The sequence below is a fragment of the Poeciliopsis prolifica genome, unplaced genomic scaffold, assembly GCF_027474105.1.
Source record: "Poeciliopsis prolifica strain line A6 unplaced genomic scaffold, Auburn_PproV2 SCAFFOLD016, whole genome shotgun sequence".
Taxonomy (NCBI): Eukaryota; Metazoa; Chordata; class Actinopteri; order Cyprinodontiformes; family Poeciliidae; genus Poeciliopsis; species Poeciliopsis prolifica.
In genome coordinates this window covers 8,958,377-8,984,064 of record NW_026562391.1, presented here as the reverse complement: position 1 = coordinate 8,984,064, position 25,688 = coordinate 8,958,377, and the positions used below count along the sequence as shown (strand labels likewise).

Below are 25,688 nucleotides of genomic sequence, written 5' to 3'. Positions count from 1 at the left end.
AATTTTCAATGGCAGTTACAACATTTAGAGTTACCCAGTAAAAAAAGAGAGAAGAAAATAGCGTGTGTAAAAGCGCTTAAGCTTACCGACAAATGGACACTTAATTTAATTTTAGTGATATTAACTACACTGAATTTATAACTGCTTTTTTGTTTTGCAAAAGATGAATTGCCTTATTATACACAATAAAGTACATGCCTTAAGAGGGTTTTTTTTTTAAATATATGTATATATTTCGAACATTAAGTACAAAATGACACATATGATCAAGGAATGCAAAAGGCATATTTTTGTACCACAATAATATTAATATGCTCAAAAAGGAGTAGGAAAAAGTAAGAAACTTATGAACTCCTACCCTATAAACTCATACACTATTTTCAGATGGACCCTTTATTAGATAATAAAAAAGGCAGGTTAATTCATTTTCCATTTTATCCTGCTAAACATATGCCTCCATACCCACTCACACTGATCTTTTAGCTTCAATTTACATACACATTTGTGCTCTCACCCACATTTCTATATCTTTTGAAAATGATCTTTCCTTTTAAGTTGTATTAAATTTGAACTTTAACTCCTCATTTTACTTGTACCACAATTTTACACTATCATTTGAAATACGAAAGTGTTTTAATTACTAATGGCCTTATTCAAGTAATTTGTAGTATGAGTAGTTTTCCAAGTAAAGTACTACAGACTTATTAAAGTCACATTAAGGCTTTAATTTTCCCATTAAAGTCTTAATGTAAAAATTCATCCATCAATGCAGAAGCTACGATGAGATTGGTCAAGTTTTACAATGTTCCTCTTGGTTTGATTTACATTCAAGTAAACTCTTTGCCAACAAAATTGGTTAAGGATTTCATTAAACTGTACTATAATTTGCAGACAGAATACATTCATAAAAAAAACAGCTACACTAAAGTTAAAAATCAGTTCTCTGATTCTAATAAAACAATGCTTTACTTCTCAGTGGGAAATTAAATATCGCAACTTAAATCATATAATTTTCTTCATAGTTGGAGTTGCTTGTCTGTGTCTCCATAGTACAGCAATTTTGAAGAAGCCTCTTACTGAGGACCCTCATGTTTACACAACAATTGAGTAAACATATGTAAAAAAAAAAAAAAAAGACGAGAACAAATTCAGAAGAATACATTTTAAGCCAAACAACAAGGCTAACATTAACAGATTTATTTTTGCTATATAAATAAGGCAGATACACGTGGAATCATTTTCGGCCTTCATAATATTTGAATATTGGCCTTAAATTAAATTGTCAGACGTAATTAATAATTCACAGATACAAATTACACATCTTTATTAATATTTCCTCAAAAATCTTGTTTTATTCTCATAATACCAAAAAGTCAAAAAACTGAAGCCAGAACCCACTTTAAGCATCTTCAATGTAAACTGGAAACCAGACAGAGTAAAATAAAATTACCAAGATAACTATTGTCACAGTGATTCATAATAAAACCTAACCGTAAGAACTCATGTAAACAAAGTTGATGCAAGTTCATAGCGCACTCTTCACTATGAACCTACAAAGCTTTATTGATGTAAGCACACAAAATAATCTGACCCTAAAGGACTTTGGCTTAGAAACATTTCTCCAGAAAATGGAACCTGTGGCTACATTCTTGGCAAGAAATATGCTTTCTGTGTTGAGTGTACCGTCTGTTTACATACAGTATGGCAGGTAGTTTTAAAAAGCACATTCCAAGTTGATCAACAGCATTCTCTCCCGATATTAACACGTGCTGTATGACAAAAATGCATCAGGTGGTACTTCATTAGCTTTGCTGACCATTTGGAAAAAATGTGCAAAGTAAGATAGTGTTTGTCATGAGGGCAGGGAAACAAGTTTGTGCAACTGTTTGCATAACCCAGCCTAACTTGATCTGGGTAAAAACTGTTTTACCCAAAAACTTACAGATATACATTCAACCAAATTCTAGAGGCATTGTACTCTTCAGGTATACTTTTTATATAGTCTCTTAGTCTATGAAGCACTTGTTGGCTTTATTGTGCTTGTGCAACAAACATATATAGAATTCCCAAGGCAGATCATATCCTACTACTTCAGTTGTGCAGTATTAACATACAGTTTGATAAGAGCATCAGTGGTATTAAAATAAAATTAAAAAACAAAGTTTTGGCAGTTGTACGGGGTGCTCAGGTCTGGTCACAAATAAAAGTAGAAATACTGTATATTAATAACTGATCATGAAAAATAAAAAAAAGGTTCCAGGTCTCTTGAAAAATAAACAGAACATGTTCGGTCATGTTCGGTCAGCTAACTAACTAAGGTGTCAGGTGAATGCATCTCCATCTTTCTGATTATAGGACATATTTACAATAATCAGAGTATTTTCCTACTTATTACCTTGAGCACTGGAATCAGCTGAGAGTCAACCCATGATTCACTTTCAAATAACTGTTACTTATCAATGAGTTCCTTACATTAGGGAGTACTAGTTAACATAGCAGCAAGCAACATGTTGCCATTAGTTTCTACTTGGTCAACTTAACCTGGTTCCTAGAAAACTGTAGCATTTCTTTTCTGGTAGGCCAGACGGTGACCGATTGTGTGGGAATGTCTGTCTATCACAACAGTGCCTGAAGACTTTGGCTTGAACTTTCATTATGAAACTCCAGAAGCTTCAGGCAATACTGTAAACAATCTCCAAGGCTGATAGCTGCTGTCAGGACAGCTCCTCGATTCCTGGGAAGCTGACTAAGGGTCCGCCAGCTGTTCGATGGTCCATGGCAGAGTGCATGACAGTCAGCCACACATCATCCATGTTTGGCATTACAAGGATTTTCTGAAAAAGGACAGAGAATAACAGTTTTTGCCAACATCTTATGCGTCTTGTCAGGCCTATAATTGAATCGGTTATAATTTGAGACCTAAAGGTTTTAAAAATCCACACAATACTTTATGGATTTTCTCAGGAATGAATTTGCGGTACATCAACAGCTGTAATGTGAAAAATTTATGTATTTTTTTTTTTTACAATTCGAGAGGGCCAATGTGTACTTTTGTGAGTCACTTCATACAATCCTACCTGAAATTCCTGGTACAGTTTTTTCTCAATCCAGTCCGTAACATGAAACAGAGTCACTTCTCTTTCCCCAAGTTTTGGTCGAGCCTTCAGTTCCAAGTGAGGTGGTATCCTAAAGCCATACCTTCAGAAGAAAACATTCAAAATCATTCACTTTAAAAAATGTTTTATTTCTTCTGTACAATACCATTTAAACAAGAAAAGCCTTTACCACCAGGGGGCAGACATACAATCCTTAAGCTATAAACAGGTGTTTGTATAGTAGAATGCAAGTAATTGTTCTGACAACAAACACATCTTGTTAATTTCTCTTCATTTATAAACAAAGATTTGTCATTTTAGCAGCTCCTTGCAGAAATGGAGTTATGATAACACCATTAGGAGTCATCTTAAATCAATTTCTTCACTTCATTTCTTTGATCTGTAGGAAACAAACTGATGATGATGTAACAATTTACCCCTTTGAACAAAATATTGATGTTTGCTTTGGAGAATATTTTAACAGTAAGACGATTCTGACTTAACATACCAAATTCTGTCAGTGGGAGGAGGAGGAATGTTGACAGCTAGAGTCCCTCTGAGTTGCTGAACCTCCACAGTGAGGAGGAGGGGTGTGTTGGACACTTCATCCATCTTTTTTTTGATGAACTCTGTCTCCGTGGCTTTCTGAAAGTATTTGGATTTGGCAATCTTGTCCACAAAGCGCATAATCTTGCTCGATCTACGTCCACCCACGAGACTGCATTCAACAAAAAGAAGGAAAGAACAATTATTCACTTGTGTTTTCTCGTTAATGAATTGATTTTTCATTCCACAATTACAAATTAACTCTCTGGTCTGTTATTCATTTTTTTATTGTGAAGGCTTTGGACATTGTTATGCTAGTTGTGGTTACTGCCTGGTCAAGTTTGTGTGGATTATTATGTTATGTCATGTACATATTTTTACAAAGACGTCGCACAAGGCCTTACATTACATAACAAAACTGTAATTAGAGAAACTAAATGCGTAAACAGAAAGTATTACACAAACTTAGGGGTACCTTTCTGATCCAGCTGAATCATTTGAGATGTCTGTGTTGTCTTCTTCATCTGATGAACCTGCACTTGATGACTCTTCATCACTAGCAGATAGGCAGTAGGTCCGGGGCCTGTGCCTGGGAGCAACCAAAAATTAGCACTGAATGGAGGGATTTTAGATAATTACTGACCCACTCGGTTTTCAAACCAATCTTGTCACCACAAAACCTTATATAAAAGAGCCATGAAGTGATTGTGAAGAATTTTTATGGTTTAATTACAGTTAAAAATGTGATTAGGTATCATTCTCTAGCCATACAGAAAGACATGCTTCAAGCCTTCACCATTACAGAGGCAACGTCAATCTCCAATTTTCCAGCTTTAGTGCCGGGGACTTTAAGAGCTCTTTTCATGTCAGAAACGTGCATCTTTAATGATCTAAATGGTTCAAAATCCAATGCAAAGGCTGATTTTTATTAATTTAGTTCATCATACTAAGTTTTTTTTTTTTTTTTAGCTTTTCTGGCTCTAAAATATGAATACAGTTTGAAACAATCTGTTCTCTAATATTTAAATGTTGTGCAAGGTTTTAATTACTTAGAAGTAATTCATCAGATACATTTTGACAATATGAGGAACAAAGAAATAAATAATTGAACACATGAAGGCATTGGTTAATTGTACATTTAGGTTGAATATTAAGCAGAACTCACCAAGGGAAGAAACATCCAATTAACAGCCGTAGAAAAGTAGGAGTCGAAAAGAAGTAGAAGCAGTAAGTTTTAAAAGAGGGCAGGAAAAAATTAGTAAAAAAATTAGAGAAGCAACAATTTCCTAGATTGAGGCAAAATACAGCCAAAACTGTTCTGAAATGTTTAAGTAAAACAGTTGTTCTCCATTTTACCCATCTTTGCCAAATTCCCCCAAGCGGAGACTCTCTTCCTCCTTTCCCAGTCGATTAAGAATCATCTTGGTTTCCAGAGTCATCAGGAAGGAGCCATTGTAGGAGATCTCCAAATCAAACCAGAGACCTAATAAATATAGATAAATCATTAGAAATGTGTATGCTGGTCCAGAAGACATGAAATAAATATAAAGCAACACTTAAGTTTCCATTGATTAAACCTGGATAAATACAGCAAGGATCCTCTTTTTGCCAAGTTAAAAAAAAAAAAAAATGAGGACAATGGACCTGCCAAAAATTTGTGAACGTATTTGCCTGGCTTTTCATATGGCAATTGTGCAATACTGTTTATGACATTTTGCAGCATGTTAATGCTGTTAAATGTCCCATTGGGAGATAAATAACTCAATTTTACAGAACATCCAGTCACAATGATTGATTTAATAGCGCTAAGATATATTTCTGTTGTATTTTTTTATTATAATGTCCTAATCTTTTGTAAAAAATAAAATAAAATAAAAAATGCATGTCTGAGGTGGACTGTGCAAAGTTGTAGTTTATGTTTCAACCACTTGATGGCAGCAAATGTTGACAAATAATAAATCAATAAAGACTTGACAGTGTAAACTTGTAAGTTCAGCCATTTAGATAACCTAATATTAAAACAGGCATTTAGCCCTACATATTTGTCTTGTCACTTTCTATGCCATTAAGAAAACATAATTTCACTGCTAGCAGCAGCTTAAAGACATTGCTATTCAACTGGGTAAGCCAGTACATAATTAGCATTTCCACCTCTTGCACTCTACAGGTTTGACAAAATCCAAATAAACAACATGAAGAATTACTAATAATATTGAAAACAAATTAAACAATTTAAAAACTATTTAAAGCTGATGAGGCTGGATCAGCAGCAGATAAGAATGGACCTTGTTTTCATACAGAGTCATGAAGCAAGGGGAGCCAGATAAAAGAAATCAGAAAGGAGGAATGGAAAAACAAAGAAAAACAGAAAGTACAGAGAAAAAAAAAGCCTGAAGAAAACAAAAGACAGAACTGAAGGTTTGGCAAAGCAGTATGTAAAAATAGATGAAGCAACTCATTAAAGCAGTCAGGCAGGATGAACAAGTTTGCTCTGCTCAGAGTGGTGGGTTTTGACTGACTGTGAAACTGGTGGAGGAGGGTTGCATGGCACATAGTTCAACTCGCTGAGTTTGGAGAATTCTACCTGGCTTGGATCGAAAATTAACGAGAACTTATGTTTTCAGATACGAAGATGGTCTAAAGAATAAACAATACAGGCAAAAAGCAACAAATATACACGTCACAAAAGGACAGAGTATATGGAACAATGGCTAAAGAGATGTTTAGTGGAGGTCACATATGGTGTAAAAGAATAATAAAATGAGAGAAAAAGTACAACTGCTCAAGATGCTTGCACATAAAACAGTAAAGGTTTATTAGGCCGATGCAATCAGCCAGCTTGTTCCAGGAATCAGCAAAGGGAAAACTGAAGATCCCAGGAAAACAGAATAGCTTGAAATAAAAGTAAATAAATAAATATATATGGTTTGAATTACTGGAGTTGGAGGATTTTAAAAATAAGCTTTCTCTTTAAAGGTGCAATCTGATTAGCAAAAAAAAAAACAAAAAAAAAAAAAAAACCCAAACATCTCAAGTAAATTTTATCCACAAGTATAGAGGTTTTTGTTAGAATAACATCTCTTGAGTGTGTCTATATCTATGTTCTGTCTAAGAGGAGAACAATGGTCTATGTTTCATTAATGAATTTTTATATGCATTTCAGGTCACGCCGTTTGAAACCATAAACAAAAGCAGTTGCCATTTTGGTTAGTGATGTAATCAAGTCTTACTCTCATTAAAGGGTTATACGAGAGCTGTGGCGATAAAAATGAGGCAGTGACTCATGGTGTAGAGAAGAACAGTGAAAACTGAGACGTAAATAGAGTATCCCCACAAAGAGGAAGATGAAAAGAAAAGGGAATACAGAAAAAAATAACAGAGCAGCAAATATACATGTGATGAAAAGACAGACTGTATGGAATAATGACAAAACAGAAGCAAAGTTCAATCCTAAGTCTGAATGTTTGGAAAAAAATGTTTAAAAATATAAACAAACCATTTCTAAAATTATAATATACTACAATAATAGTATGTTTAATGTAATACTACTACTGTTGTTTTTGTTCATCTTTTTTACATATATTATTTAAAGCTTTATATCTTTTTTGTGTGAACCCTTACACCTGAAGCTGCTGTTGCACCTGAATTTTCCCTCTGCAGGACAATAAAGGCTGTTTCTATTGAATGTGTTGCACTTTTTTTTTTTGTTTGTTTTGTTTTTAAGAAAAAGATTCACCAAGTTGTTTTTCCATTCCTCCTTTCTGATTTCTTTTATCTGGCTCCCCTTGCTTCATGACTCTGTATGAAAACAAAGTCCATTCTTATCTGCTGCTGATCCAACTTCATCAGCTTTAAATAGTTTTTCAATTGTTTAATTTGTTTTCAATATTATTAGTAATTCTTCATGTTACTCCAAATCATCAACACTTTTTTTGTGTTTAGTCATATTTCAAGTCTCATATTCTCAGCACAGGCTTAAGCTTCATATATTAATTACACAGGCACACATCCTGGTTATGCGTTTATGACCTGTCTGTACTGCACCCAAAAAACTCTGACCTGCTCACACTGCAGCATATTTCTGTCAATTGTACGGTAATTTGAGAATCTATATGAAATCATTTACACTGCATTGTGAAATCATTTACATTCTGCAACACATCCTGCCATGCAAAGCTTCTAAAGTGATAGCAAAGGATAACGTAAAACAAAGCCCTGAGATACTCTTGGTCAGGCAGTGACAATGTCACAGCAAACTTAGATAAGAAACGGTTGTACTTTAAACACACACAAGAGCAATGTTTCTCTGACCCGACTGCCTGATAAGCTCAGGGAGGAGCTCCAAAACATACATTACTAAACTTGTACATAAAAAAACAAATCTTGTCTGGTTTTAATGGGTGAAACCGTTATGAATGTCAGGTGAATTCAGAAGTCACAACATGTTTTTAATCAGTATATTTATCCACTTTCTGTTCTAAGAAAGAATAACTATTTCACCAGTAACCAGTAAAATACAGTTTTATATCTTCGTACTTTGAATTAATACAGATTACGAATGATGGGCATTTCAAACAAATTTTCAGTGGGAGCCTTTTAGCGTGTTGCACACACTGGGGTAGTTTTGTCAAAGCGACTGTTCAACAATATTTGCATATGGAAAGATAAGCTTGTGACAATGTTGCATGAGGAACACTGTGGAACACTCAAAACCTGATAATCATGTAACACATTAAATTCAAAATCTGCAACTTGGTTACAAACCAAAAAGAAATAAAGTTATCTTTCCTTATCACAGAGCAGATATAGGTTGAAATGTTTGTGGAAATGTGTGATTAACCCCGACGAGTGTATGTCTGTGTGTGTAGTGCGGTCCATCTCTTGCCTCGGCAGTCAACAGAAGGTGCAGATGCTCCAAGAATTCTGGGAGTGCTTGTCCCCATGTCCAGTTCTGTCAGGGTCAGCTCATTCATGAAGTAAGGCAGCTGAAAGAGACCCAAGCATAAAGTCTGAAACTCCATCAACGACACTTCATTAGGCAAATGTTCGTAAACACAAAGCCATGTGAATCAGCCATTCACATGAGAGCTGCTAAATGCATTTAGCCATCTGTATGCACAAAGATGACTTACTGAAAGTTCAACCAGGACATTAAAATGGGAAAGAAAAGGAATTTTTTGCACTCTAAGAACAAAAGCTTTCCCTGCACTTGTTGCACTCACTCGTATCTTGCTGAGCTTCATCTGAATCTTCTTGGAGACTTGTTCACACCAGTAGGGCTCTGTTAGGAAGTCCCAGAAGAGTCTTCCAAGGGCTGCGTTCACCCAGGCAACAGAGTCCTCTTCCTGTCCCTTGGGCTGCTCCTGAGCTGATGTACTGCTCTGAACCTAAACACAAAGTTCCCATTAACAAGAGTACGAAACATTCAACTTGCTGCATTTTATTATTCTCCTCCACCATTCATGTTACGAACACACAAACTGCAAATGAGGTGACAAGTTTATCACCTTAAAAAGAGAACTAAATATTTGAAGCTTATAAAAAGATAATAAACTCGCCATACCTTTTTATCAGCTCCAGGGCTGCTCTGCGGGCTCTGAGCAAAGCTGGCAGATGTGAGATTGTCTGCCTGGTGGGTTTGCAGCAAGGAGGCCATGTACACACTGTATTCTAAAAACACCTTGCTCCTGGAACTCCCTGGCAAGCTTGTGGAGTCTCTTGACTTGACCAGTGGTGCCATGGCTTCGTCACTAGAGATGCGGCTACTTCTGGGGCTGTGACAGGCCGAGATTGTGGCTGCAACCAATCACAGATTATCATCTTATGCTATCCTAACAGGGATTTTGACTTACGGATTAAGAAAATTATCAACAGACAAGTCATAAAAAAAATTAAAAAAAATAATCAAGTCTCTGACCTTTAGTACTGATCCCAACAGAAGGTACTTTCTTCATATTCACTCTGACGTTAGAGGCTGAGAGGAAGCGCTGAAACCAATCCTCTTTCTCCCTCCCCGTCCGCCCAAACAGGAAGATAGTCAGGTCTCTTTTGGACAGGGAGAACCGCCGGTCCTGTGCTTCACTGGTTCCCTCTTGATTAATCCCAGCACTCAAAGTCTCGCCATCCTCCAACTTGCCCTCATCTGCCTCATCTATCTTTGACATGAAGTCATCTTGTCTCCCAAGTTCAATGCAGATGGGATATTTTTTGTTCCATACTCTCTTTTTGGCTAGATTTAAAGGCAGTAAATAGACCTGAGGAAAGAATTATAGAGGTTGGGTGGAAACAGACGTCTCAGGTCATCATACATTTATTATTTTTCCAAAAAGCTAGTATCATTGCTATAATTTCAATGGAAGTTATCACATAGTGAGCTATTATTTGCAGATTTGCTTTTTATGGAGTTTATGAAGAAATTTAAAGTTAATCTTCAAAGGTGTAGGATGTCTAAAATTATATTTTGAAAATATGGTAGTAGTGCGAAAGCATACCTTGCTGTTGCGGAGGTCATATATCTTCTGACTGACAAAGCTCACATCAGGCTTTGATTCGCTGTGTCCAGCACGGCGGGAAATGTTGTGGTTGGGTTTGGAAAGACGAATGATAGAGCCCTCAAGGCGAACAAACACAGACTGAGTAAGTGTGGCATGGTATGTCTCTGGGTCGTAGTTCGATATCTCATTCATCCAGCCCTGAAAGAATAACATATCAGTTTAATATAAACTGATACTTTATCAGTGCAATATACTTTATTGCACTGAAATCAGAAAATTCAAAAATTCCAAAGACCCTGTTAAATATCAACACAGTCTTTGCCCAGGGACAAAGACCACATCTAAATGTTGCAGGACATCAACCTTAAGGACTGGTGCTGAGGACTCTTACATAGAGGATCGTAAAGAGTCTTTGTTTTCCCTGCACACATACAAGTACAGGCCATTTACCATTGCAGCTATTTTACTAATACAGATCACAACACTGTAGATTGCAGCAGAAATGAGGAATTAAAAAACAGTTGTTTTTTTAATTTGTGCTGGTCCGTTAGAACAAATGCTGCAAGAGGCAGGCAGTGGCTTGGAGACCGAACTTCCAACTCATATTCATGTTCGCCTTATCAGCTCCAATTCCAGTTGGAGAATGACATCACTATTTTATTTAATTCAAAAAAAATAGTGAGAATGAATGAGGAGCAACAGCATAGAAGAATGAAATAATAAAAAAAGTGGAAATAACCAACCTTGTATGTTTCTGGCTCTTTAACATCCAACCTGATGATTTTCGATAGCTTTCTTGAATGTCTCTTTTCAAGTCCATGTGATTTTGGCCCTGTGAGCCAAACAACACCGATGGCCAAAAAGAATCCCATCCCAACCCCAAATAGCACTCCTCTAATATAACCTGGAATTGGCAATACAAAGCATCCATACACCAGAAGAGTAAGGAGAGTGAGAGTATAGTATGGCACATTAGGTGCTTGCTCACACTCTTCACATTCATCGTCATTGCTTGGATTCAAACTACCTCTTTGTGGGAATTGACTGTCAGCTTGAGTTGTAGTAGTTCCTTCATTACCCTCAACCTCTGTGTCAGTACAAGTCTCAAAGTCTTCATTGTTCAAAATGCAAAAGTCCTCCTCCTCCTGTTTTGCCAGCGCAGACAAGGAAAGTAAAGATAGTTTGTTGGGGCTTTTAGTGTCAGCAGAGGGCTCACCAGGTGATTCGGCTCCAACAGAGGTCCAGCTGTTGGGGCTTTCTGCCTGAACGTCAACTCCATCTTCCTCTTTGATGCAGTAGTTGTTGTTGTTGCTCTCCGGGTTCCTACAGACAGAACTGATGGTGGAGAGTTCAGTGGCACTGGCAGAGAGCCCCTTAGGCCGGTAAATGCCACCACCACTCTTTTCATCCATGATCTTGCTGAGTAGCTGGAGTGGTTCGGAAATGGCTACCGTGAGACGCCGCTTGGTGTCTTCAAATCGTGCTTCGACTTCCGAGACTTTAAAGAAGCTTCGGTTGTCCGGCGATGCCAATGGCGAGGACGGGGCAGTTTTAGAGTCGTTAACTGATGCTGCGGTAGCAGACGGCATCCTTGACTGTGCAAATTGCTTTAAGAGATTCAGGTTAAGACGAGAATCTGGAAGACGGTACGATGTGGAAGAAGAGGACGAGTCTTGGGATGTATCTGATGATAAAGATTTGACAAGATTTTTCATGAGTTGGCTGTGTCTAACTGAGGAGGTCTTAGCAGAGGAGGACCCTTCACGGGACTCAATGTCTGAGGAAGGTGCCTTTGCCCAGCCCAAGGTGGAGGGAAAGCTCAGAGATTTTATGGGAGAAGAATTGGCAGATGAGGCCTTTTGCTCAGGGATATGTGAAGATAGAGTTTGTGTAGGAGAACGGTTAGCGTGATTACTTGGAGAAAACCTAGAGGATTCAGGGATGACGGCAACACCAGCTGCAGAATCCAGAGACATCCCATCAAACATTTCCTCACTTGCTTCCAGGGCCGTCACGATATTAGAGTCATCCAGAGGAGCTGAAGCTGTAGGACCGGCTGTGACAAACAGCTCTTCTTCCTCCTCTTCCTCCTTTCCAAGAGCTGAGAAGTGGATGGTAATGGCCTCCTTTGATGGTGATCGCTGGACATGGAGTTTAGGGGCCACGACAGATGGCTTTTTATCTGTGGATTTTGCTCCATGGCTTGGATACTGGCTGGTCATTTCAGTACAGCCACTGAGTCAGTCTGGAAAAAATAAACAAAGTTTAAAGTGAATATTCAAATATTTGGATCCATTGAAATGCAGTAATGCCAGAAGAATGTGACTTATCTCTACAGTTGTACCAACATCACAGAAAACTTTAATTGAAAGACAAAGAAATTATAGAATTGCTTGTTTTTGTTTCGTTTGAAATTGTAGAGGACATATAGGCTGAAAAAACTCTAAGTAAGGCCAAATAAAGAAACCTAATAGTCAAGCAGAAATAGACAAAATATGACCAATGGTATCTACTATCTGAACCCAAGTAAAAAAAATGCTGTAATAAAATGCCACTTCTAAAATATTTAATAACTAAGCCAAAAATAACAGCCAAATTCTTAACAAGTTTTCAACCATCTGACAAGGCAAAAATTAGATTAAATCTGTAATAAAATCACTAAGCTATCAAAAGAGTATTGCAAAGCCATATCATTGAGATTGGTATTTGCTATAAGGTTTTAATAGCTTCCCATCTACATTTAATGAGGCTGAGAAAAACGGCCAAAACTCTGAAACAAATTAATAATAATTCATATTCAAATGTTTAGCTCTATTTGTATCTTTGTGACGTCCTCTGGAGAAAATAGAGTTCTGCTAATTGCATGGTGACATCTGGTATTCATGTCCTTGTGTTTTGTCTAGGCTGTGGAGGTGGCGGGTCACACTGGCTCACTCATTTACAGACTCCACTCACCCACTCATTGTCACATGAGTCATGAGTGAGCTCGTTACCCACTCGAGCCATTTGCCAGCCACCTCTATCCCCGGTTATCCAGCTTTTGGTTCATTGCAACACAATGAGTCATTGTAGCAGGCATTTGGAATTGAATAGCATGGCAACACAATTCTGAAAATCCTCCAATAGCGTCTTAAAAAAAAAAAAGCAGGATAAAGTAGGACTTGATTTTTATCTTTTGATAAAACCACAACCTGACAACACTGAATAGGAACAGCTGAATAGCAAGTAAATCAAAACTTAAAACTTTTAATTGTAGCTCATCAGAAACCACATTAGAAGCGAGTTGGCCAAACTGTGACATTGTCCCTTTCTTTACCTTAAAAACACATTCACAGTTTCAATAAATATGACCTAAAAGTTGGCTTTTGGATGTGGGTTACCACTTCCTGCTTTCGGCTTTTTTGGGAACTGAACACACTGAATGAATGGATGTCGCTTCTGCATACTTATAAACGGTTACACTGTTCATTCTGATAATCATAACATTTGATTTTAGTGTTAACTGGGACAATTTACAAACAAGCACAACATAGAGGAAAACCCACTTTGTGTTTCTACAATTGTTTTCAACAATGTGTACAAGTACATGGAGACAGAACAAATTACTGGACCTGGGAAGTATCAAAATACTCACCTAAAGTTTCAACGGTGGTTAGCAAAAATGAAGGAAATTCTTCAAATATAAATAAGAGTAATATGAAACATCTTGGGTTTTTATAGAAATAATAATAATAAATCTCTTCCAAACAGCCATATAGTCCAATGCCTGCCATAATGAAACACATAGCCTACTTATGTGGGGAGATTCTTGATGGGTTGTTGTGCCTCATCTCTTCTCATAGTACAACTTAAGCCACTCATTAGTTGACATTGCTGTCAACTGAAATCTAGGAAGTCAACATGTGTATCAAAAACAAACAACCCCCTTTCTGACCCAACATCATACAGTTTTCCTTATGATGCGACGTTCGGAAACAGCTGACTTACTACAGAGGAGGTTTCTGACCATAACATGACTTGTGTCAGTGTGAGATCATTTTAAAAGTCACATTTTTTCAGACTTTATGAATCTGGGACAAAAGGGAAGTAGAGGAAATGGGCCATCATGACATGCCATGTACTTCTGCTCCACCCGCATTACTCTCTTGCAAAATAGAAGTAATTACAGTAGTCTTAACACATAGTTAGTACAAGAATTCAGGCAATTGGCTGTATTTTGCTTTTATACACACACTTTTTAAAAGGTAATATTAACTCCTTAATAAATCACCATTTTGTTTCTCAGCCATGATTGTTTAGGTAAGCCTTTGCATGGATGAGCGTCTGTGTAAATGTTCTTTTTTTTGGGGTTAAGTGCTGGTAGAAGTTTAAACCACATTTAACATAGCAAAAACAACGGGAGACAAGTTTTGGAAACCTTTGCTTACAAGGAAAACTAATTTTTCCAAGAAATTCTGCCAATGAGACAAACAGAAAAAACCAGTTGTGCCAGGTAACCCACACTCTGCTATTAAAGAGCAATAAGAAAAGAACTATACAGCTTCTGAATAGGCAAAGGGGAAGAAGTAAACCTCCCTAAGAGCATAAGGTAATATTAATAGTTGACAGCCAACCTACCATAAGAGAATTAAATCTGCCAAAAACATTTTAGACTGCAGAAGTACAATATGTCAAATAGTAGCAATGCACCGATTGCAGTTTTCTGGCCCTTCGCCAATTACCAGTCTTTAAAACGTCTGATCTTCAGATATTTATTTTGTCTAAAATGTTTCTAAATATACCAACAGAGTTGCTGTTGGTCTATTTAATACATTGTTACTACAAGAATTCAGGCAATTGGCTATATTTTGCTTTTATACACACGTGCAGACATGATCTGGTGGGTGGGTTCATCAGTCAAACTTCTCTCATAGAGCAAAATAGGGAAGTAGTTAGTCTTTAGACCCTTGCAGAGGCTGATCAGATCAGTGGATAAGATTGACTCCACATGTAAGTATCTCCCAAAATTAGGGAAATCAGGACTGATTTATCAGTGCATCCTTATGAAATAGCAATTATCACAATTTCAATGTGTTTAATATTGTCACTGGAAGGAGCTGCTTAAATGCAATGCTTGGTAGCCCGTTATACTTTAGGCGTCATTATTCATTATACATCTGGGTCCTGGCCTTATGGATGGACTTTCAAAGTCCTATCTAATACAGATCTCAGTGACCAAGCTCAGGGAAAGTGAGGGAATACATTTTGGAAAAGACAGAGACATTCAGAAAAAAACGTACCATTAGTTATTAATACGATGACTGCAACATTTACTGACAACTTTAGGCAATTAGATCAATTAGGGTAATCTTTATAGCAGAAACTAATTTATGTCAATACCTCACTTTTTAAGAAACTGCTACGTCAGGAAAAAGTGCCATCTGTGGAACAAAGGCATCTGAGGTAGATACCAATAGATATTTATCTGAAAATGACCAGTAGATGAAATAGTATTAATCAAAAAAGAAAAAAGATAAACGTAAGAAGCAACTCTAAACCATTTCAGCTACAAATCCTGACAATTCTGTAAATGCACCTGAGCTTTAAACCGGAGAACAGGCGGTCAGTTTTCACTTTACAAAACTCAATTATCTTTCTGTGGGGTTATTTCTGGGAGTCACTCTTCTCATTTCTTCCTGCAAATGGAACATATTAGCTCCTGTAGAGAATCTCAAATGTCATGCTCTACTGTTTCAGAGGACATCACTGACATCAAGAAGACGGTTTCTGAGAGACGGAAGGTAAACTGCATGAGAAAAACACCAAGCAGAGAAAAGCATGGAAACACTTCAGAGGTTGCCAAGAGAGAGATTAGAGGAAGTCCTTACTTGAATCCTGCTGTTTACTTAGGCTGGTAATGGTTTGTCCTGAGCGTTGGCTGAAAGGGCAACAAATGATGGTCTCACATCTGTGTTCCCTTTAGTGCTATGCCAGCATTACAGATACTCCATCCATATTAAATGTTAAAGGGTAAAAAATGACAACACACATTTGAGAATGCTCCCTGAATGTAGTTGAACACTCCCTCATTTTTTTAAACAGGTAAGGTCCAACTGGTTGTAACTCTGGAAAAACCTGAACCTTGATCCCGCTGTCACTGTTGTGCTATGAGAGGCATTTTAAAGTATAGTTTGTAGGTAGATATCCAACCTTAAATATGGGTCAACACAACTAAAAACAGAGAGCTGAGTCCTAAAACTAATTATCTCTGTTCTCAAAACTGTTGTCTTTTCTAGTTCAACAATGGCTGTACTTGAACGTCACTAGGTATTACTACATTGATAATTGTGACATGATAATTGTGATTCAAATAACATAATTTCAGCAGTTTCTCCCCGCCACTATACTCCCCGTTGTGCATGTGGCATTTTAATCAACAATTAAATAAGTTGACCAATTCCTTCCTGACTTCATGTTGTGGTGACAAACAGAAAGCAGCCAGCCCAACAGTACCGAACCTGTTCTTAAAAATGCTGACAAACTAGTGACACGACAAACTAAAATGTTTTGTGTTGAGATCATCCCAAGTATCAGCTGACTGCAAAACCTTAAGCAACATCTCCAGCAACATCAGCAGTGCAGTGTCCAGAGAACATGCTTCAATTAAATTGTATAACCCTGCAACGTCTAAGGAAACAATTCAGATCATCAGCACTTTATTTTTAAAAATTAGTTTCAGACAAATGAATTGAATTGGCAATGCTGTTATTTAACAGTGGGTATACAAACCTGAAAAATACTTATAATCCAACTTTTTCAGAGGTTTTCTAAAGTAAAACCTGTCTTTCTCTTGTAAAGTGAGATATATAAATGTCTCATAATAATCACCATGAAGCACAAGAACTTGCATACTAATGACTCTGCAATATTGGATAACATTTCTTTAACATGATAGCACCATTCAATCAGCTAACACCAGATAAGATAAGCAGCAAGCTTATCTCACAAAAATGTTATTAAACTAAGGTCAAGCACTGACTAAAAAGTAAGAGCTTCAATTAGGTCAAACCGCTTCACATCCTAACAGACGCATTTTTTAAAATATGGTTTTTAATTACAACATCCGCCTTAACTCGTCTGAAAATGTGCACTTAATTTTATCTTTAAAACACATAATTATCACTGTATTATATACCTAAATCATTTGCCACTGTGAAAGGTAGGGACTCAGTAATTTGTAGACTCAATAGAGCATCAATAAACTGTACATGTAATTCACACTCATAAGGACTAGTATAAGAAATTGCATACAGGTGCTATTTGAAAAGAATATAATGAAATGTAATCATTATTGCTGTACTGTGCAGGGTTTTTTTATTGGTGAGGAGCAAATCGCAGTAATTTCTTTTCATTGAACAAATCAAAACTAAGAAATGCAATGCACTTCTTTTGTGTTTTATTAAAAATGAGCTCAATGTCAGGGACATGACACACAAATGAGAATAACCTGGTAACTCGTGTTATTTGTTCCATTCAAAATGACCACCTCAATCAAAAAATCCATATCCCAGTTTTCCTCTTTAATAGGTCATTTGCTCCAAAAACAAAAAAACAAAAAGCAAAATAAAATCTGAATCAAATCAAAAATTAGCCCAGAGCAGCATGCTGGCTGCATCATTACAGGAAATATTTTTTTCCACTGAAAGATTTGACAAAAAACAAAGGTAGATACACTTTCATTATTATTTCAAACAGGATTACGGAATGATATTTTCCACTTGTGACAGATCTGGACAGTCATCACTTGCCTACAAATGACCAGCAAAATAACCACATTTCTCAACTATTGCCTGCAATTCCTCAGCTGTTGTGGATTACAACACAAGTTTGTGTGGAGCATGTGACAGAGTATTGACCAAGTGGGAAGTAGAAATCTTCTGATTTAAACTACCGATGACAGACAGATGGAAAGAATGAAAAAGGTAACAAATAATCTTTCCTTTACAAAGACCCTACATTCTGATTAAATATTAGTACTGCTATTGTAAACAAGCAAATAAAAACAAAAACTACAACAAGCCTACTGAGTTGCATTTGACCATGTCAAATCAGGAGCACAGATTTGTTGGTATCAAATAATGAACTCTTTGCTGAATTTCTTAGACACATCAACAAGCCCTCATTATTTTTGCATGAATGCCTTTAGCTGCAGAGCAAACAAAATGACGTCGGTCAAAGATCTGCCGCCACAGAGACAGCTTTCCCAGAAGCTACTCAAACAGACATGCTTGATAGTTGTAGGTCATCTGGAAAGTAGGAACTTTTGATAAGTGTCCACACCTAAAATGATCTGTTAGGAAGCAAAACTAATCCATTATCAGCTGAATAATCCTGTAGGTCACTTAAGAACATAGCAGCGTCCGGACAAACCTCTTCAGGAGCTTTAGGAACTAAAATTAACCCAATGAAACTTAAAACAATAAAACAAGTCTCTTAACTTTGTTACTTTTAGGTTTGTTTCATTTTTATTTCTCCATATTCAAATAAAGTGTTCACAAAAAATATCCTCATTCCTTGAAATATTTCTCCCATTCTGTGACTTTCCAACCACAAACCTCAATGTAGTTTATGTGGATTCTCATGTGACACCCCATGACTTACATCCACAATTGAAAAGTTGTGTGTAGAGGTGCTGTTAACATTGCACATTACCATCATCGCGACATCCCCACTCTCAAAAAAGGTAGTGGCAACATTATACAGGAGGGACATTTTCCCTCAACAGTTACATGGTTGATGAGAAGATAAGAGAGAAACACAGAGCTGTTCAACCTGTTAGCTGATGCAAAAAGCTTGAGATGGCATTGGACGTCATCTTCCAGACATTAACCCCAAACATACAAACAGCAGCGTGGTTTAGATCAAAGTATGCTCATGTATGAGAATGCTGCAATAACTCTCCCCTCTTAAAACCAATGAAGGATCTGTGGCAAGACTTCAGACTTGTTAAGTTCACAGAAACTCTTAGTTAATTCTGATTCTATTTGGCAGACAAATACATTTTGTCAGTATAGCAAAAATAAAAATCCAAATATGCTGAATGTTGTGGTTGTGATGCAACAAAAAATGCATCACAACTTTTCAAAAGTGCAAGTGTTCAAGGGGAACTGACTAAAAAGAATCAGCCTGAAGTACTTCAGGCTGATTCTCGGTTTCAGGAATCCAACAAAATACCCAGCTTTCAGTAAAGCAAAATGAGAATGGTGCTCTTTAAAGAACTTGTCTGCTCATTAACTCCCATTTGGTCAAAACCTCGAGAGCACGGATTCAACATGCTGCTTTCCTTCCACAAAGACTCCTTTGTTTCTCTAAATAGTTCCCAAGCCTTGTTTAGTGTCGACATGCTACATTCATCAAACTCACTAAAATCACACAATTAAAAGAAAATTACAGATGTTTATGAGATCGTGCAATGGGACAATAAAGCCAGGGTTGTTTCTCTTCCTCGTTTTGAGCTGTGGATTTTTCCAGTTTCTAGTTAGATTCATCACACCTGCAAAAGCAATGCGATAAACTGTCTCAAGTGATTACAGTTGGTGCCACTCAGTTCAGTTCCACAACAGCAAGCATGTAAGGGCCCCAAGGGACTTCATTCAGTAATAAAAGCAGTTTCAAAAAGGACTAAACGAAATACAGACTGAATAGCTGCTTTTTCAAATGATGCAGCAAAAAACAAGATGGGATACCCAAATAAAATTCAGAAAATTTGCACTTCATCCAAAACAAACTGTGAAGTGTGGAAGCACCTCACCTGTGAAAGATCGCATAAAATTGTAAGTTTAAGTCTCATAAGAGACAGAAAGCATTCCTCTGGGCTTACACAAAAAGTGCAAAAAATAATAATAATGATAGTCAGACATCTTTCTTTTCATCTCTATTAGAATTAGTGCTCTCTTGCCATCACTGTGTGCACTCTACTTTAAGTCCCAGAATCCATTAAAGTGTATTTATAGAAACACTATATTTACACATGTCCTCACCTCCTACCTTATGTCTGTCTCTTTCTGTTGGTAACAAGTGATCATTACGCTGATTAGGAGTGCAAGGGCCGCTGCTGGCAGACACAGCAGCTAAAACAGGCTGCAAGCTGACAGTGCCACAATTTCACAAATCCTAAGGAATAGTCCACATAGCAGTGATTGGACAAGGGCCTTTACGTTTGTGCTAAATGATATGTAGGCTGATGTTATCCCAGCTCATACTTCGGTGTAAATAAGGTCGTGTCAACAAAGATTTATATGCATTTATACAGGTTAACAAAATTATATTAATGTTTGATACTGCTAGGCACAAACCTTACATTTCGTCACAATTTTAAACCAAAGAGTTCACCTTCTATCTTATTGCAATTTAGGTGATAATTCAACATAAATAAGCATGTAAGCATGAAGTGGAAGGAAACAAGAACTTTATTTTAAGAATGTATCATAACTGAACATTTGAAAAGTGTGGCATGCATTGGCACTCAGCTTTCTTTGATTTTATATCCCCTAAATACAATTTTGTGTATCTAACTGCCGTCAGAAGTCACCTGTTCAGAAAACAGACATGCGTACAATAAAAGACCCAAGAAATCTAATTATGTTGGCTTATATTATAACGGGATTATATTATTGGATTAATCCCTGGTAATAAGGAGTAAAGCCAGGTGTTCTCTCAAGGCCTCCAAGGCTTATTAAGGACAAAACAGAGAACAAAGTTAACCATGAAGGCCGAGGAAAACAGCAGACAAGTGTGGAGAGGCATAAAGTTGAATTATTGTTTTATGTCGTAAAACAATATAATACAACATCTCACAGAGAGTTGTTTCATCCATCAATTAAAAACAACGCAGTGCAGGTTATATCCAAACTTACCAAAATATGTCTACCCACACAAACAGACTGAGCAAGGTCAACACTATTAAGAGAAGTTGCCTAAAGAGTCATGCTAACATGAGAGGAGCTGCAAAGATTCACATGTGGAGGGAATGCAAGCACTCTGCAAATGTGTGAAGCTGATAGACATACCCCAAAAGGCTTGTAGCTACAAACCACAGAATCAAATGTCATCTGGCAAAAAAATTAAAAAAAAAAATTACATTTTTTAAAAAAAATATATTTTCCAATTAATAATTTCATTCATACCACAAATATGCACCACTTTGTGTTGGTCAATAACATAAAGTCCTAAAGATTTTAATGCATTTAGGACATAAACTCCTGTGAAGGAGCTTAAAGGTTTCTCAATACTTTTGCAAAGAGCTTTAGCTGCACAGGCCTATATAACACTACTTTGCAGACAAATGTCACCATTCTTTATTATACAGACTTTTATAGAAATATGGACACACCTCTGTGTGCATTTGAGCAAAGGCTGCATTTCTAACAAAGCCTTGGACATTGCTCTGATAAAAAAAAAGTTGACTGCATTCATGTGACAAGGAGTTAGGCCTGATGGCTTTACACTTTTGAGAAGACTGTCAACTATTTCAACATAAACCATTTAGGTTTTCCAGCATCAAGAATAGCTATAAACTACAGGTTGTCATGTAATTGCAAGAGCCACTTTAAAAAAGGAAAAAGGGATAGAAAATCCCATGCTCTTAGAAAAACAAATCTCCACTTCTATTTCATTCAGTCCAAATGAGGCAAGAGTCAGGAGTCTGAACAGTATGAAAAGCTTAAGCGCCAGAAGCCAAACAGAGTTAGCATATGACAAGAGCATAATATCCTTGTTTTGTAAATCTGGATCAGAGGTGAAAAACAGACCAGAGACGGAAAAAACATTTCACCAAGTGGAAAATATGCAGTCTCTTGTGTTGTACACCCAATTGAACAATTTCCACTTTTATACTTGGTGAAGATTCCACCTATTAGTTTATTGTTAGATTCAATACATAGCATCTGTCACAAACTATCTTTATCAGGTGGTTTTAGAATAGCTATAATCTTCAGAATAAAAAAGAAAGTCAGCGACAGAAATGTAAACGATGGAGGGAGATGCGCATTTTGTTGCTGGAAAAACAAAAACTATTTTGAGTTTCTGTCGCCAAGTCAGATTATTATAAGCAGCTTTCGGGTTGTTTTTTTTCTTTTTTTCTAAAGTTGCTTACAAATTTAATGAGTTTCAGTTTGTGCTTTTTTGGGCTTGTTTTTGAACATGAAGTTGCTCATTTGGGCTTGGAAATAAGCAGAGACACATAATAAATCCCAGAAATTGTCAGTCATCCAGTTAGTTTTAGTTAGAATCTACCTGTCCATAATTTCCCGGATGTGTCTTTGTTAATGTCAAGTTAATATATTACCTCTGAATAAAATTGAGCTTCGCGTTGCGCTACAGAAAACCGCAAACATCAAGACTAATATGAACAGCGCAATAAACATGAAAATAGCCACGAATGAACGAGTCCCTAAAGTTGTACAACCTACCGCCATTATAATTATCAATTTTAAGTGTCACAAATCTGTGCATCAGCCGTCTGAATTGTGGAGCCGCAAGAGGAGCGCTGTGCACTGCACTCTGACAACCGTAAAGCAGAACCTGGAGGCTGCAGGTGGGGCCTTGAAAATCCTTCTTAGAGTTTTCCAGACAATAGTGGAGCACACGAAAACACACAAATTACTAACTTTTTTGTGTACTGTTGTAACCACTAAAAAAAAAATCTCCTCTTCAGTTCAACTTTATAAGTGGAGACACAATGTTGATGTACTCATTATAAAATAACTTGCAATTAAGTATTGGCAAAGATCAATGTAATTTTCACAGGTGGCAGAGTGTTGTTGTTAGCAGCTGCTGAAAGTAACTAAGAAGTTACTTTTACTGTCACATAGTTACTTTCCAAATCAAGTAGTCAGTAATCTAACTAAGTTACTCCAAGGAGTGATCAGTAATCTGATTAAAATTACTTTTTCAAAGTGACTATGCCGTCACTGCATATTTAGCGATATATAGTTTTACCCTTCTGTGGTCTGTGCTTAAAATGTAAGCACACAATATACAAAAATAAATCTTTTTGGAAAAACAAACATTACCCAACCTTTTGCATGACTCAAAACTTCTTTCCTCCTTGACAGTAATACCAGGCACCGAGTTTCAACATCATTAGTTTACCTTTTCATTATTCAGAGTTGTGCTTCTCCTTCCTTTCATCTCTTATCTACCCTCTCTCTCTCTCTACGTAGACTTTGCCCCTCTGGTCATTTGCAGCACAGGAAGCAGATCAATAATCAGTTCAAATGTACTGGCTAAGTGCTTACCTTGGATACTGGGGGCCATTCAATCCAGCCTGGGACTCGCATCTGCCTGCAGTAGAGTCAAGTTTCTCATGTCTGTGGAGCTCAGGGGCCTTCTGAGAAACACATTTGAAAGTAGAAACAGTAATTCACAATATTAATCGTTATGCATTCCTGTAAATGTGATGTTCTCGAACAACTTCGTAAATATTCTAGCCAGGTTTTATTCACCACCATTCAAAATGGAGCTTCTTTCAAGAGGATTTCAATTCTAGGGAATCCAAAATGCACAACGTTGCAAATACAGTCTGACTTATAAACTTTATAAAGTCTGTAAAGTCGGCATTGAAAACAGTTGGTCCAATTTCTTCCCAGAAGAAGCACTTTAAATGTCAGCTGGATCTGACATTGTAGTGATTCTCGCTTCTGCATCCACAGCGCTGTGGACCAACTAGCCACAGCCATGCGTGACAGGCCGAACAGCTCTCTCTCTGCGGCGTTCAGACCAAAATTAATCAGTTAATTACACGCGGTAATGATGCGGGGTTTTCATCAATATCCTTGTTTAACCTTTACGTAATTTGTACAACTTTTCGTCAGACCAGTTTTGTGGTCTCGAAGCCGCTAGCTCCAGTCTGAAAGTGACGCAAAGTCCCACTTTTAACCGTCGCCGACTAAAACTCGACTTCGAAACAAACCTTTAAAGAATTCCTAATGATGCGCTGTCTATCAAAATGCGCCAGTCTCGACTTAAACTCTCACACCAGTGTTTAAAGTGCTCCGACACCGCCTCACCGTTTCAAACCAGACGAGACTCACCGAGCAGCGGGCTCTCCATCCCGGTCTGGACTCACCGAGCAGAGCCACGAACCGACGCAAAGATTTGGACACCGAACCGTTTAATAACGTCCGCCAGCTCCACGTACAAAGCAGGGCTTCTCGCCTCGTTTCGTCTCTCCCCCTATTGACAAGCCTCTGTCAGTTCCTTAAAGAAAAAAAAAAAATACTGGAGAGTTTTTCGTTCTCAGACCAGAGCAATCAAACCCGCAGCTGGAACGGCCGAATCGTTCATCCTCGGGGCATTGACGATCGATATTTCGACAGAGCGATTGGTCGAGCCTGTAACAGATGATGAAGATGTAAAATGCAAAGTTGCTTTACTGTTACTCCGTATTGTTGAACGCTCCACGTTAAGCAGTCAATTCACGTCAATGTTTTTTATCTGAAAAGTGAGACACCTCTTGGAGTGATTTACTTTAAGCGTTTAGTGTGCTTATATTTGGGTGGCTATAGGCTACAAAAATTAAAAGACCCACATTTTAGCTTTAAAAAGTAAATAACCACATTTTTAGTTGGTGTCACATTCTGTGTACTAAGTTGCACTGCTGGACCAGAAGCAATCTTACCTGGGCCAAGAAGAAAATGAACTGGATTGTTCATTTTTCACCACTTCACTGATAAAAGTACATTTTGCACTTTATTTAAAAATGAAGGTCCGATTACTTTTCGTATTGGTCTTCTGCAAGGTTTTACTTTCTGAGAAACTGAATAGAAAGGCAGAGTTTGCAAGATGCTGGAAGTTCAGAGTGAGGCTTTTACAGGCAGTCATAATTTGGGTAGCCTTGTAGGGTCATACATCTGTTGGTCCAAAGTCACAGCAGCCATGATCACATCAGACTTCCTCCTTCAATAAACTATATAGAAATTCTTCCCTCCCTGCCAAAAGTTCCAGCTTACTGACCATAAAAAAATTGTCTTCATCATCATCTTTGGACAACAAACTGGCCTAATTTAACAACCGTGAAGAATTTATGAGGTTTTGCAAAGAGGAAGATGAGAGAGGATGCCCAGCCCAACAATACATGCCAGTCTACCTAATAAAGCTATCGGACCTTCCTTAACATCACAGCAGTGTTACATGCTGCCCACCTTCATACGACGCTGCACTGATTCAGTATATGCAACTGGGATCCCAACAGAGTATTGAAAGCAAATAAAGTACTTAATTTTCAGAAGGAAAAAAATCTCAGTATAGTAAACATTTTGTTCTATTGCATGTTTTCCTTCCATTCAACTTGCCATTTGTATGGATGCATAGAAAACACTGTGAACAACAAGATTCATTACTGATCTATTGTGGCTTACCCTTCCTGTGGAGTACCGTATCAGTCAGTTCTCATATCGGTCTTATGCAATGTTTTATTTTCAAAGAAACTGAATTTTAGTTGTTGTTTTTTTTTTGTAGGTGTAAGCAATAGTTATAGTTAAAACAATTCCTCAGTTTAAATAAAACTTATTGC

General features: G+C 37.3%; 1 protein-coding gene across 4 annotated transcripts; it reads right to left on the bottom strand.

Annotated features, from left to right (window-relative positions):
- Nucleotides 1-1,157: 1,157 nt before the first annotated feature.
- LOC129367026 (testis-expressed protein 2-like) lies at nucleotides 1,158-24,427 on the bottom strand. Of its 4 annotated transcripts, none has more exons than XM_055041223.1 (13): nucleotides 24,208-24,427; nucleotides 23,413-23,504; nucleotides 10,879-12,380; nucleotides 10,133-10,333; nucleotides 9,559-9,895; nucleotides 9,205-9,437; nucleotides 8,864-9,028; nucleotides 8,527-8,626; nucleotides 4,998-5,124; nucleotides 4,117-4,224; nucleotides 3,604-3,813; nucleotides 3,078-3,198; nucleotides 1,158-2,834 (listed from the first exon to the last, which is right to left on the bottom strand). In XM_055041223.1, exons 3-13 carry the CDS (start codon nucleotides 12,355-12,357, stop codon nucleotides 2,715-2,717), a joined length of 3,201 nt encoding a protein of 1,066 aa, XP_054897198.1. In that variant the 5' UTR covers nucleotides 12,358-12,380; nucleotides 23,413-23,504; nucleotides 24,208-24,427; the 3' UTR covers nucleotides 1,158-2,714. The 4 variants fall into 4 exon arrangements, with proteins under 4 accessions (XP_054897198.1, XP_054897195.1, XP_054897196.1 ...); XM_055041220.1 differs by having other exon boundaries at nucleotides 4,117-4,230; nucleotides 24,208-24,426; XM_055041221.1 differs by having other exon boundaries at nucleotides 4,117-4,230; nucleotides 23,413-23,501; nucleotides 24,208-24,426.
- Between the last annotated feature and the right edge of the window lie 1,261 nt (nucleotides 24,428-25,688).